A 12,183-nucleotide genomic window follows, 5' to 3' on the forward strand; every position below is an offset into this window, starting at 1 on the left:
TGTTGTAGTGGGCTCCTATAGTCCCAGCTACTCAAGAGGCTGAGGCAAGAGGATCACTGGATCCCAGGAGTTTAAGGTTGCTGTGAACTATGACACCATGGCACTCTACCCAGGGTGACAAAGTGAGACTCTGTCTCCATTAAAAAAAGAATTGGGGTTACTAGAAGACAGCTGGACTCTCACCTGTTTCTTCATTCAATGTGTTGCAGTTTCATATGTCATGTAGTTCCTAGAACACACCACCGTACCCTCATGAGAAAATGAGAGGGAAAGTAACGTCTCCTCTTTATTATTGTTATTATTTTGAGACAGAGTCTTACCTTGTCACCCTCAGTAGAGTGCTGTGTTGTCATAGCTCATAGCAAGCTTAAACTCCTGGGCTCATGTGATCCCCTTGCTTCAGCCTCCAGAGGAGTTGGGACTACAGGCACCCATCACAACACCCAGCTATTTTTAGGGACGAGGGTCTTGCTCTTGCTCAGGTTGGTCTTGAACTCCTGGGCTTAAGCAATCCACTCGCCTTGGCCTCCCAGAGTGCTGGGATTATAGGCGTGAGCCACCGTGCCTGGCCAATGTCTCCTTATTATGAAAATAGTTTTGACCTTGACCCAAGGGTACTCAGGGGTCTTTGGACCACCATTTGAGAACTGCTTATTTAATATATATTACAAGCTAGGGTAGACTTCATAAAAGTTCCTACAGTAGTGAAAGTCAGGACACCTGGCGGTCCTACCTCTGAATGACCTAATTATGCTTTTCTGAACAAGCCACCCAGTCTCTGGCCTTTCATGTCCTCTGCTATGCCCTAAGGCCCAGGACAGCTTGGAAATTATGGCTAAAATGAACAAATGCCCAGGACTGACTTCTTTAGCAGTCTCATTTTTACCAGGGTAATTCTGAGTCACAGCTACCATTTGCCACAAGGTAGAGGTCAAGAGCTTGATGAAAGAGTCTAACACCCTGATTCAAATCCTGGCTCTGCTGCCTAGTCACTGTATGATCTTGAGTTAGTTTGTTTCTGTGATTTCATCTGTAAAATGCTGATGGAAGCTCACTGAAGTATTGCAAGGATTAAATCAGATGACCCGAGTTACGTGCTTAAACAGCACCAGGTATGTGATCAGTACTATTAAGTGTTTGCTGCTATTACTAATTTGATTAATTTGAGGACTGGCTGACTGTGTGTGTGCCAGGCCCATCAGCCAGGCTAGGCACTTTATAAATGGCTCTGGATCATTTGGACTCTAAACTCACTTTTCAAGAAAAACTTACTGGGTCAAAACCAGTATAAGTTTGGGTGGCGCCTGGGGCTCAGTGGGTAGGGCACTGGCTCCATATACTGAGGGTGACAGGTTTGAACCCGGCCCTGGCCAGCTAAAATAGTAGTGGCAACTGCAACAAAAATAGCCAGGCATTGTGGCGGGTGCCTATAGTCCCAGCAACTAGGGAGGCTGAGGCAAGAGAATCACTCTAGCCCAAGAGCTGGAGGTTGCTGTGAGCTGTGACACCACAGCACTCTACCGAGGGCAACAAAGAGACTCTGTCTCAAAACAACAACAACAATGACAACAAAAAACAAGTATAAGTTTAGCAGAGCTATTCAGATGAAGTTCGAGGCTGGGTGCGCTGGCTCATGCCTGTGATCTTAGCACTCGGGGATGCCAAGACAGGAGGATCCCTTGAACTCAGGAGTTTGAGACCAGCCTGAACAAGAGTGACACCTCATTTCTATTACAAATAGAAAAATCAGCCAGGCAAAAGAAAAGGGGGGGTTGTAACTGTGGCTTAAAAAAAATTAGCCAGGCATCATGGCAGGAACCTGTAGTCCCAGCTACTTGGGAGGCTGAGGCAAGAGAATCACTTGAGCCCAAGAGTTTGAGGTTGCTGTGAGCGTGATGCCATGGCACTCTACCCAGGGCAATGGAATGAGATTCTATCTCAAAAAATAAAATAAAATAAATGAGAAAAACTTACTTATGCAAGTTATCCATTCTATTTTAAAAATTCAGAGACTTCTCCTTACACTTCCCTGTTGCTCTCCCTTGTGGCTCTGAACTTAATTGGGAATCTGTTTCTGGTTGATAGGCAGCTCTGGAAGTCAGGGTGACCCTGAGGTTTCTGCTCCCAATGCCAGTCTAGAAGAGCAAAGACGCCTGCAAATACACCTGGGCGGGGCTGGACAAGCTGAAGGCAGAACCGGAGTGGTATCACCATTGACATCTCTCCGTGGAAGTTCAAGATCAAGAAATACTATGTCGCCATCAGATGCCCCAGGTCACTGTGACTTCATCAAGAACATGGTCATGGGCATCTCACAGGAACCACCAGGGTTGCCTCACCTGCTGTGGGGCTTGGTAAATAAATCTTTCCACATATCCTCAATAGTTTAATTAGAATAAATTACTAATGAAACAAAGGTAGGCTTTATTTGGAGCCTTCTGACATATGCCACCCAACTTCTCCCTGGTTAAAGATGAGACCTACCCAGGGCAGTGTGCTCATTCGTGTGGTAAAGCAGCCAAGGTGGGCTGGGCACTGTCCTTGGTGCTGAGGGTGCGGCGGCTCATGAGAAGCAAGTCAGCTCGCAGAACTTACAGTCTTATGGGGAGGGAAAATGTGGCAGATGGTGACAGGTGCTGAAAATAAAATTCTAAAAAATGGCAAGGGGACATCGTGTTGGAGAGTTCCTATACATATAGCTGGGGCAAGGATCTTCTAAGATGACATCCGAGCAGAAACCTGAAGCTTGGGCGGTGCCTGTGGCTCAGTGAGTAGGGTGCCGGCCCCATATACTGAGGGTGGCAGGTTCCAGCCTGGCCCTGGCCAAACTGCAACAAAAAATAGCCAGGCACTGTGGCAGGCGCCTGAAGTCCCAGCTACCTGGGAGGCTGAGGCAAGAGAATCGCCTAAGCCCAAGAGCTAGAGGTTGCTGTGAGCTGTGATGGCATAGCCCTCTATGGAGGGCGACAAAGTGAGACTCTATCTCTTAAAAAAAAAAAAAAGAAAGAAAGAAAGAAAAAGAAACCTGAAGCTTTAGTGCCTATTCTCCTGTGACTTGAATATTATCACACATTTCAGCTATATTGAGGTCAGGGGGTTTCATTCCCGTGCCCTTCTGGGCATTTATTAGGCACTTACTATGTCCCCAAAGCTAAAAGAATGAAGCATATTATTCACCTGCTGTGAGTGGACTAGATATTGAACTTGGGGTTTGCTGACCTCAGTGGTGGCAGGATGGGGGGTTGGCATAGGACCAAGTGAGCTGCCAAGTTTATCAGACCAAGGGCAGAGTTCACCCCACCCCCCCACCCACACAATGGGCTCAGAGGGAAGAGGTGGGTATTTGGGTCTGGGGAATTGTTCTCATTATCAACTTTCCATCTGGTCATTTGCCAATCATTTGACCTTGGACAACCTGCTTTGGACCCTCGATTAGCCCTTCTGAAAAAGAGGGGTTATTTTTTCTCTTACAAGCTAGAATTATTTATATAAACATGCTTACTAAATTTTTCAAAGGTACCTACCTGCCGCCCCTCCACTCCAAGAGTTAAGTATCAATGGACACGGTAGCTTTCTTCTGCTTTCTTCAAAGTACCTATGACCAGTTTTTGAGGCCACAAGGCAAGATGTGTTCTTTGTAGCTCCTGTGCTGCATAGCTCTTGTTGTTTTTCATGGAAGAAGGATTCCCGTGTCTGGTGCCCTCTTCCCCAACCTGCCAAAGCCTTCCCTGATGCAGTTACTGTAACTTCCCATGTCTGAGAGCCCTACCAAGGACAGAGAGGCTTTAATCTATGGTGCTGGCCAGGAGCAGTGGCTCTTGCCTGTAATCCTAGCACTCTGGGAGGCTGCTTGAGGTCAGGAGTTTGAGACCAGCCTGAGCAAAAGCAAGACACTGTTTTTACTAAAAATAGAAAAATTAGCCAGACATTTTGCTGGACACCTATATTCCCAGCTACTCAGGAGACTGAGGCAGGAGGATTACTTGAGCCCAGGAATTTGAAGTTGCTGTGAGCTAGGCTGAGGCCATGGCACTCTAGCCTAGGCAACAGAGTGAGAGTCTGTCTCAAAACAAAAAAACTAAAAAAACCATAGTCCTGGCACCTTCTTTGATGCTGATGGGAGACTAAAGATTTAAAGCCTAGAGACTTACTGGAGGCCTATGGCTAGGAGGGAGAAACTTTACATCAGGATTCTGACAGTGTGTCTCACCTAAGCCCATGGGCTGACCTATAGACCTTAGTATGGTTTTGTCAATTGTGCCAATAGCATGCTTTATAGCAAAAGAAAATCCAGCACCGTGTGTTGCATTCAGTTGTCTCTTTATCCAAGTTTTGAAGCATCTCTGAGCTGGCCAGTGGGTACTGGTGGAGGAGGGTCAAAGTAGGGGCCTTTTCCATTTGCTTCCATCAGCCCAGCTTCCCAGGAGTGCTCTCTTGTCCCTCTGGATGAGACAAGAAGAGCTGGGGCTTCTACCTCCCTTATGAGGATTAGAGAATGGAATTATGGGAGCAGAAGAGGCTTGGTTTCTTCTATACCAAAGTCAGGTATGTTCTCCTTTTTCTGTTTGTTAAAGGAACTGGCTAACTCAAGGCCAGCTACAGCCTGGAATGTGCGTCTTGATCCCCCATTCTTGGTGCTGCTGCTGAGGACTCAGTGTAAACCTGGAGGCCTGGGCAGTGCCTGTGGCTCAAGGAGTAGGGCACTGGCCCCATATATTGGGGGTGGTGGGTTCAAGCCCGGCCCTGGCCAAAACTGCAAAAACAGACAAACAAACAAACAAACCTGGAGGCCCTATCACTATCTGGGGTTGTTGAAGTCTTTTTTTCCTCAGGTTATTCTGTAAGTCACCTGTGTTCCTACAGGATGACCCTTCTTAATTAGATACCATTTCTAACGCTTTAGGGGATATTGCCTGAATATAGTATGTTTATATTAATAACAAGAGGAACAGTTTATTTCAGGCTTAATATAATTACCTTGTTTAACTTTTACAACGATATGAAATATAGTTACCCATTTTACAGATGAGAACAACTGAGGCTGAAATAGTTCTAATTATAGATTGAGTATCCCTAATCTAGAAATCTCGTATCTTTTTTTTTTTGAGACAGAGTCTCAAGCTGTTGCCCCCAGTAGAGTGCTGTGGCATCATAGCTCATAGCAACCTTCAACTCTTGGGCTCAAGTGATCCTCTTGCTTCCACTGTTCTACTTTTAGTAGAGATGGGGGTCTCATTTTGCTCAGGCTGGTCTTGAACTTGTGAGCTCAAGCTATCCACCCTCCTCAGCCTCCCAGGGTGGTAGGATTACAACAGGCATGAGCCACCACACCTGGCCTAGAAATCCCAAATCTCAAATGTTCCAAAATCAAACTTTTTGAGCACTGACATGAAGCCGTAAGTGGAAAATTCCACACATGACCTCGTGTGACAGGTAGCAGTCAAAACACAGGCACACACAGTTTATTTGGCATCCCCGGGGGAAAAAAGACCCTCTGATCTCCCTTCAGCTGTGATATATCTTTTCTACTAGTGATGAGATTTCACCAAGTAAGCATACCTACAAATGGTAATAAAATGGCATGTATGCAGGCCAGATGCACTAATGGCAGGCTCCCCAGGACACCCCACACGAGGCCAAGACATATGTGCATTATTCACTGACTGTTTTTGCTTTTTCTCTGCTAGGATGTTAAGATATTGTTGAAAATGTCAAAAAGGCCTGCAGATAACTCTATGGGTAACAGTGATACGAAAAAGAGGAAGCATTTACGTTGATAGCATAGAAAGTCGTTATGTTGATAGCACAGAAAGTTAAGCCATTGGAGAAAGTGGACAGCAGCATGTGAAACATCTTACAGAAGAATATGGGGTTGGAGCAGCCACCATATAGACCTGAAAAACAGAAGGATAAAGGGTTGAAGTTCCCTGCTTTAAGTGATGAACAGAAGTTAATGAAAACCAGAAAATGCATAAAGCTAAAAATGAAGATCTCAGTTTCATATTGAAAGAGTGGATTCATCAGCACAGCAGTGAGCACATGCCTCTTAACAGTGTGCCAATCATGGAACAGGATCTATCACTATGAACTGAAAATTGAAAGGAAGGTCAATATCCAACAGGCTGATTGCAGAAAAAAAATGTTTTTTGAGATAGAGTCTCACTATATCACCCTTGGTAGAGTGCCGTGGCATCACAGGTCACAGTAACCTCAAACTCTTGGGTTAAAGTGATTCTCTTGCCTCAGCCTCCCAAGTAGCTGGGACTACAGGTGCCACAATGCCTGGCTATTTGTTGTTGTTGTTGTTGTCATTGTTGTTTAGCAGGCCTGGCCCAGGTTTGAACCCACCAGCCCTGGTGCATGTGGCCGGCACCTAACTACTGAGCTACAAGTTGCAGAAATTTAAGAAAAGACATGGCAAGGAATTTTTGAATACTTGTGGTGTGATAAAGCATCTGCTGGTATTAAGGGAGCAGAGAAATTCACTGATGAGTTTTCCAAGGTCCGTGGTGATGAAAATCTGACACCAGAACGAGTCTATAATGCTGACAAAGCATCGCCGTTTTAGCATTATTACCTCCCCTCAAAAAAACATTACAGCTGATGCCACAGCCCCTGCAGGAATTGAACATGCCAAGGACAGAATAACTGTGCTGAGATGTGCTAATGTAGCAGGTGGGCATAAGTCTAAATTTGCAGTGATAGGCAAAAATTTACGTCTTCACTGTTTTCAAGGAGTGAATTTCTTGCCAGTCCATTATTATGCTAACAAAAAGGCATGGACCAACAGAAATATATTTTCTCATTGGTTTCAGAAATATTTTGTACTAGTGGCTCATGGTCACTGTAGGGAAGCTGGACGGGATAATAAGTGCAAGACTGTTATCCCTTGACAACTGTTTTGATCATCCTTCAGTTGAAATTCTCATCAAAAATAATGTTTGTAGGCTGGGTGCAGTGACCTCACACCTCTAATCCCAGCTTTTTGGGAGGTCGAGGAAGAATTGCTTGAGCTCAGGAGTCAGAGACCACCCTGAGCAAGAGCTGGATCCCATCTTTACTAAAAATAGAAAAATTAGCTGGGCATCATGGTGCAAGCCAGTAGACCCAGCTACTTGGGAAACTGAAGCAGGAGAATCACTTGAGCCCAGGAGTTTGAGCTATGATGATGCCACTGTGCTCCACACAGGGTGACAGAATGAGATTCCATCTCTAAAAACAAATAGAAAGTCAGGTGCAGTAGTTCACACCTATAATCCTAAGTACTCTGGAAGGCCAAGGCAGGTGGATTGTTTGAGCTCAGGAGTGATAGACCCTGCCTCTACGAAAAACAGTCAGGTGTTATGGCAGGCCCCTGTAGTCCCAGTTACTTGGGAAGCCCAGGCAAGAGGACCTCTTGAGCCCAAGAGTTTGAGGTTGCTGTGAGCTATGATGCCATGTACTCTACCCAGGCGACAAAGTGAGACTGTCTCAAAAACAAACAAACAAACAGAAAAAATACAATATTGTAGATGGAGACTGAAAGCCCACTATTGTTGGTTGTTGGTATTGGTTAGCAGCTGATGCAGGTAGTCTGGTAATGTTACCTTGCTGCTTAATTACCCTGAACACATTTTTTCATTGTATTAATGGAACGTCATATATTTTAATAACAAGTACTTATGTATGAATAAGTGTAAGAAAATGATTGCTTAATGGTATCAGATAAATTTAGAGTCAGGAATGATGGCAATTACAGATTGTCCACATGGGTGGCTGAGACAGTGACATCTTTGCTGTGGTTCAGTGTACACAGACTTTCTTTCCTGCACAAAATTATTAGCAATATTGTATAAAATTACCTTCAAGCCGTGTGTGTAAGGTGTATATGAAACCTAAACGAGTTTTGTGCTTAGATTTGCTTCCCATCACCAAGACATCTCATTACGTAGATGCAAATATTCCAAAATCTGAAATACAAAGCACTTCTGGTCCCAAGCATTTCAGATTAAGGATACTCAACCTGTAGTAACTCGCTCAAGTTCATATAGCTATTAGCTAGTCAAGACAAGATCAGGTCTACCTATCTTCACAGCTCAGCACTCTTCAGCCACCACTCTGTTCGATTTGTATAAATTCTATTTGTTTGCATTGTTAGGGAATACATTTGCATGATAACTTGCATAATTAATTTCATGTCGTTTGGGAAGTCTCATCACTCGAGAACCAGCAGAATCCTGAGATTGTGTAGGAAAGGGGAGATGTCAACGGGATGGGGAAACACAGAAATGCCAGCTCAGCGAACTGTCAAAAACTATTACTGGAAAACCTGAGTGCCGGTGAGTCGCGTCACCTGCAGTTGCGGGCACCAGCCACAAGGAGGAAGCCAGCGCTGCACCACCGGGCCAGACGCGCCTCTCTTTCTCTCTCACCTCGCTGTTGAGCCTGGAAAAAGAGCCCGCCTCCTAACCCATAAGGCCCTGGGGCGGAAGTTCCACTTTCTCTTCCTGTTTTCCATCATGGCGGTGAGTGGTTGAACCATAGATTTGCTTTTTTCATCTGTCGCCATCCATGGCCTGCTGAGCGCGCGGTGGCTACCTCGCCCGCGGCCTGAGGAGGACGGAGCCTGTGATGCCAGCCAGACCGAAACTGGCAGATATGTGGGGGTCGAGGGCGTGGGGCTGGACTCTGTCACTCCCCTCCCGTCCTCCTAGGAACTGGCTCGGTTCAGCTGCTTGGAGGGTTGAGAGACGTGGCCTGTAGCGAGGGCACAGGGAGCGAAAGTTTAGGGACACAGGCTCCGGGCCTTTTCCCGGCCCCGGGAGCGTGAGGGCTGCCCGGTCCTAGGGAACCATAGCCGGTTCCTCCTCCTAAAAGGAAGGGTCCAATTTGCAGACAGATTGAAGGATGTCGCATAACCACGTGTGCCCTGGTCCCTCAGCACTTCAGTTCTCTTCCTTACCCCTTAGCTGGACTTACAGTGGGAGCGCTCTTCGTTAGGCGGGTTCATCTTCAATGTCTGTAACTTTAACACTCAGTGCTTGTCCTGAGTTTCTTCACACGTTCCGTGAGTGGAGGAGGAGAACCCGAGTTGACTCACTCCTTGATGCTTCCCAGACAAACCCAGATCCTTAGGACGACATATTACAGACTCTGAGGGCTCGCTTTACGATTCGAAATGAGCGGAAATGAATATGCCCTGGAAATTGAAAGTAGTAAAAATCTTGGGGTCTCAGCTGTGATGGGGTCTAGTTAACTGCTGGTGGTTTCTCGTTGCAGCAGGATCAAGGTGAAAAGGAGAACCCCATGCGGGAACTTCGTATCCGCAAGCTCTGCCTCAACATCTGTGTGGGGGAGAGTGGGGACAGACTGACCCGGGCAGCCAAGGTGTTGGAGCAGCTCACAGGCCAGACCCCTGTGTTTTCCAAAGGTGAGTAGTGGCTGGAATGGCCACTCTTTGCCTGGTTGTCTCTTCATTCTCCTGCTGTCAGGCCTCTTTAGTGACGGATGGCATCCCTTTAAACTCACGAGCTAACCTGTTGAGATTGGAATGTGAATTTGGAGTACCTAATTTTATGTGAGCAGATTTTAAGACTAACCCAAGTAAAGATTTTTCAACTAAGATGTGAGGCAGAGTTGAAATGTTAGGGAGTATAGTAAAGGGCATTAGAACTAGTGATTACAAACTGTGTTAAGAACAGGGAGCCTGGGTTTGGCCCTGACCTCAGCCGCTTCCTTATTTGCATTAAGGGGACAATAATACTTTGTAAGATGGTGGAGGATAAAGTAAGTTGGTATATGCGAAGTTAGTATAAGTTGCGTTGCTTTAGGATAGTTAAATATGGGAAGTCCTTGGGTTCAGGTCTTTTTCTTGTTTCCAGCTGTGATCTTGCCGAGTTAATGAACCTTTCAGAACCTAACCTGTAAAATAGGGATAGCAGTGTGAATAAAGTTTCAGCAAATGTTCGCTGTTATCAATGTTTTGTTTTCTTCGGAACACAGTGATAATTTTACTAGTGGCCTCTTTGGCCTGTTCTGGTTGTGAGCGTGCCCTTCCTGAGACTTAGGCACTGTGGCTTAGAGCTCTAAATTGCTGAAATACGGGATGATGACTGGAAAAGGGAAAGTTTTCTGTGCTATAGATGAAATTTACTAATCAGCATAGGTGACACTGGCTAGAACATCACCACTTTGAGTGTGAGGGGGTACTAATGTCCCTTTGAGTGGTGGAGATGGTATTCTGGGTTAGAGGTGAGTACGGTGGGAGTATGACAACTCCTGACTCCTTGTAACCTCCCTGCTCGCAGCTAGATACACTGTCAGATCCTTTGGCATCAGGAGAAATGAGAAGATCGCAGTCCACTGCACAGTCAGAGGGGCTAAGGCAGAAGAAATCCTGGAGAAAGGTCTGAAGGTAAGGCTAATTCCTTTGTGGGGTTATCTGTGCCTTGGTATGTGTTTATTTAAGCTTCTAAAAGGCTTCTGCACTCAGCAGGAGTAAACAATATTTTTTCTTAAGCACTTTGAAAGATGCCTGGGAATCATTTTGATGCCTCTACTTTCTCTGGGTTTTTCTCTGTTGGAGAAGTTGGAAAAATTCCTTGAAATGCATAGTGAGGGTGTGATTTTGGTGTACTCACCAGCCACGTTTTTGTGCTTTTGCTCTTGGGTACTGGATGTTGCCGGTTGAGCTAGTTATTTTGGGAAGGATTAAAGATAACAAGGAATATTGCTGCTGTGTTTTTCTCCTCAGGTGCGAGAGTATGAATTAAGAAAAAATAACTTCTCAGATACTGGAAACTTTGGCTTTGGGATCCAGGAGCACATCGATCTGGGTATCAAATATGACCCAAGCATTGGTATCTACGGCCTAGACTTCTATGTGGTATGGATATTTAATCTTTTCCTATTCCTGGTCTATGAGGAGAGGGGACTTTTCCTTTATTCCATATGTACTATCTTGATGCTCAAATGTTGGATTGAAGCTTTGCGTATTGTCTGCCTGTGTGTTTTCCCTCTTGGGAAGATGTGCCTTGTATGTGGTAGGTGTAGGGGTACAGCACTGAGCAAGATGGGAAAGACCCTGATGTTGTGAGCTAATAGTCCAGTATCTGTAAAGCACCAACGTGGCTTAAAGGTGGATGAAGAAAACTGTTCAGCTAGCCAGTGATTTGAAAATTTTGGGAGAGGTGGTACTAATCTTCCTTTTGGCCTGTGGGTTGACTAAACTAAGAACCTTCCTAATGCCACAGTGTATTTTCATTGTTAAAAAGGGGTGGAGAGCCACAGGTTGGTAACTGGCTGCCTTAGACCCTAGGAGTGTGATAACCAGCCCCAGGCCATAGGTTTGGGTGGTGCAGTAGTTTGCTCAGGATGGGGAATATTTTTTTTTTACTGCATTTTTTGGCTGGAGCTGGGTTTGAACCCACCACCTCTGGCATATGGGGCTGGCGCCCTACTCCTTTGAGCCACAGGCACCGCCTTGGGATGGGGATTGTTTTTATTTATTTATTTATTTATTTTTGAGACAGAGCCTCAAGCTGTCCCCCTGGGTAGAGTGTCGTGGCATCACAGCTCTCAGCAACCTCCAACTCCTGGGCTCAAGCTGGGACCACAGGCGCCTGCCACAATGCCTGGCTATTTTTTGGTTGCAGCCATCATTGTTGTTTGGCAGGCCCGGGCTGGATTTGAACTCACCATCTTAGGTGTATGTGGCTGGCGCCTTCACCACTTGAGCCACAGGCGCTGAGCCTGGGATGGGGATTTTTAATGAAGAAATGATGGTTTGTGTTACTGAATATCCAAACTCTTGGATACTCAGAAGGAGTTTGGGGGTGTGTGCGCGCATGCACTTCTCCATTTTCAGTTTTCTATAAAGTACATGTTGCAATAGTTTTTTTTTTTTTTTTTTTTTGAGACAATGTCACTCTGTTGCACTCTACTGTGGCATCATCATAACCCACAGCAACCTCAGCCTCCTTAGCTCAAGCATTCCTCTTAACTCAAGCCTCCTAAGTGGCTGGGACTACAGGCGCCCACCATGATGCCTAGATAGTTTTTCTTTTTTTTTTTTTTTAAGAGACAATGTCTTTCTGTTGCACTCTACGGAGGCATCATCATAACCCACAGCAACCTCAGCCTCCTGAGCTCAAGCATTCCTCTTAACTCAAGCCTCCTAAGTGGCTGGGACTACAGGTGCCCACC

At 45.6% G+C, this 12,183-nt stretch overlaps 1 protein-coding gene across 1 annotated transcript in view; it reads left to right on the top strand.

Moving 5' to 3' along the window:
• Positions 1 to 9,000: 9,000 nt before the first annotated feature.
• The window catches only part of RPL11 (ribosomal protein L11), a 5,210-nt gene continuing 2,027 nt past the window's right edge, over positions 9,001 to 12,183 (top strand). Inside the window, exons 1-3 of the mRNA XM_012811411.1 lie at positions 9,001 to 9,409; positions 10,287 to 10,393; positions 10,733 to 10,864. Coding sequence (XP_012666865.1) covers positions 9,286 to 9,409; positions 10,287 to 10,393; positions 10,733 to 10,864 — 363 coding nt within the window. The 5' untranslated portion in view covers positions 9,001 to 9,285. The remainder of the gene's footprint in view (positions 9,410 to 10,286; positions 10,394 to 10,732; positions 10,865 to 12,183) is intronic.

The sequence above is a fragment of the Otolemur garnettii genome, unplaced genomic scaffold, assembly GCF_000181295.1.
Source record: "Otolemur garnettii isolate 467f Iridium unplaced genomic scaffold, OtoGar3 scaffold00156, whole genome shotgun sequence".
Lineage (NCBI taxonomy): Eukaryota > Metazoa > Chordata > Mammalia > Primates > Galagidae > Otolemur > Otolemur garnettii.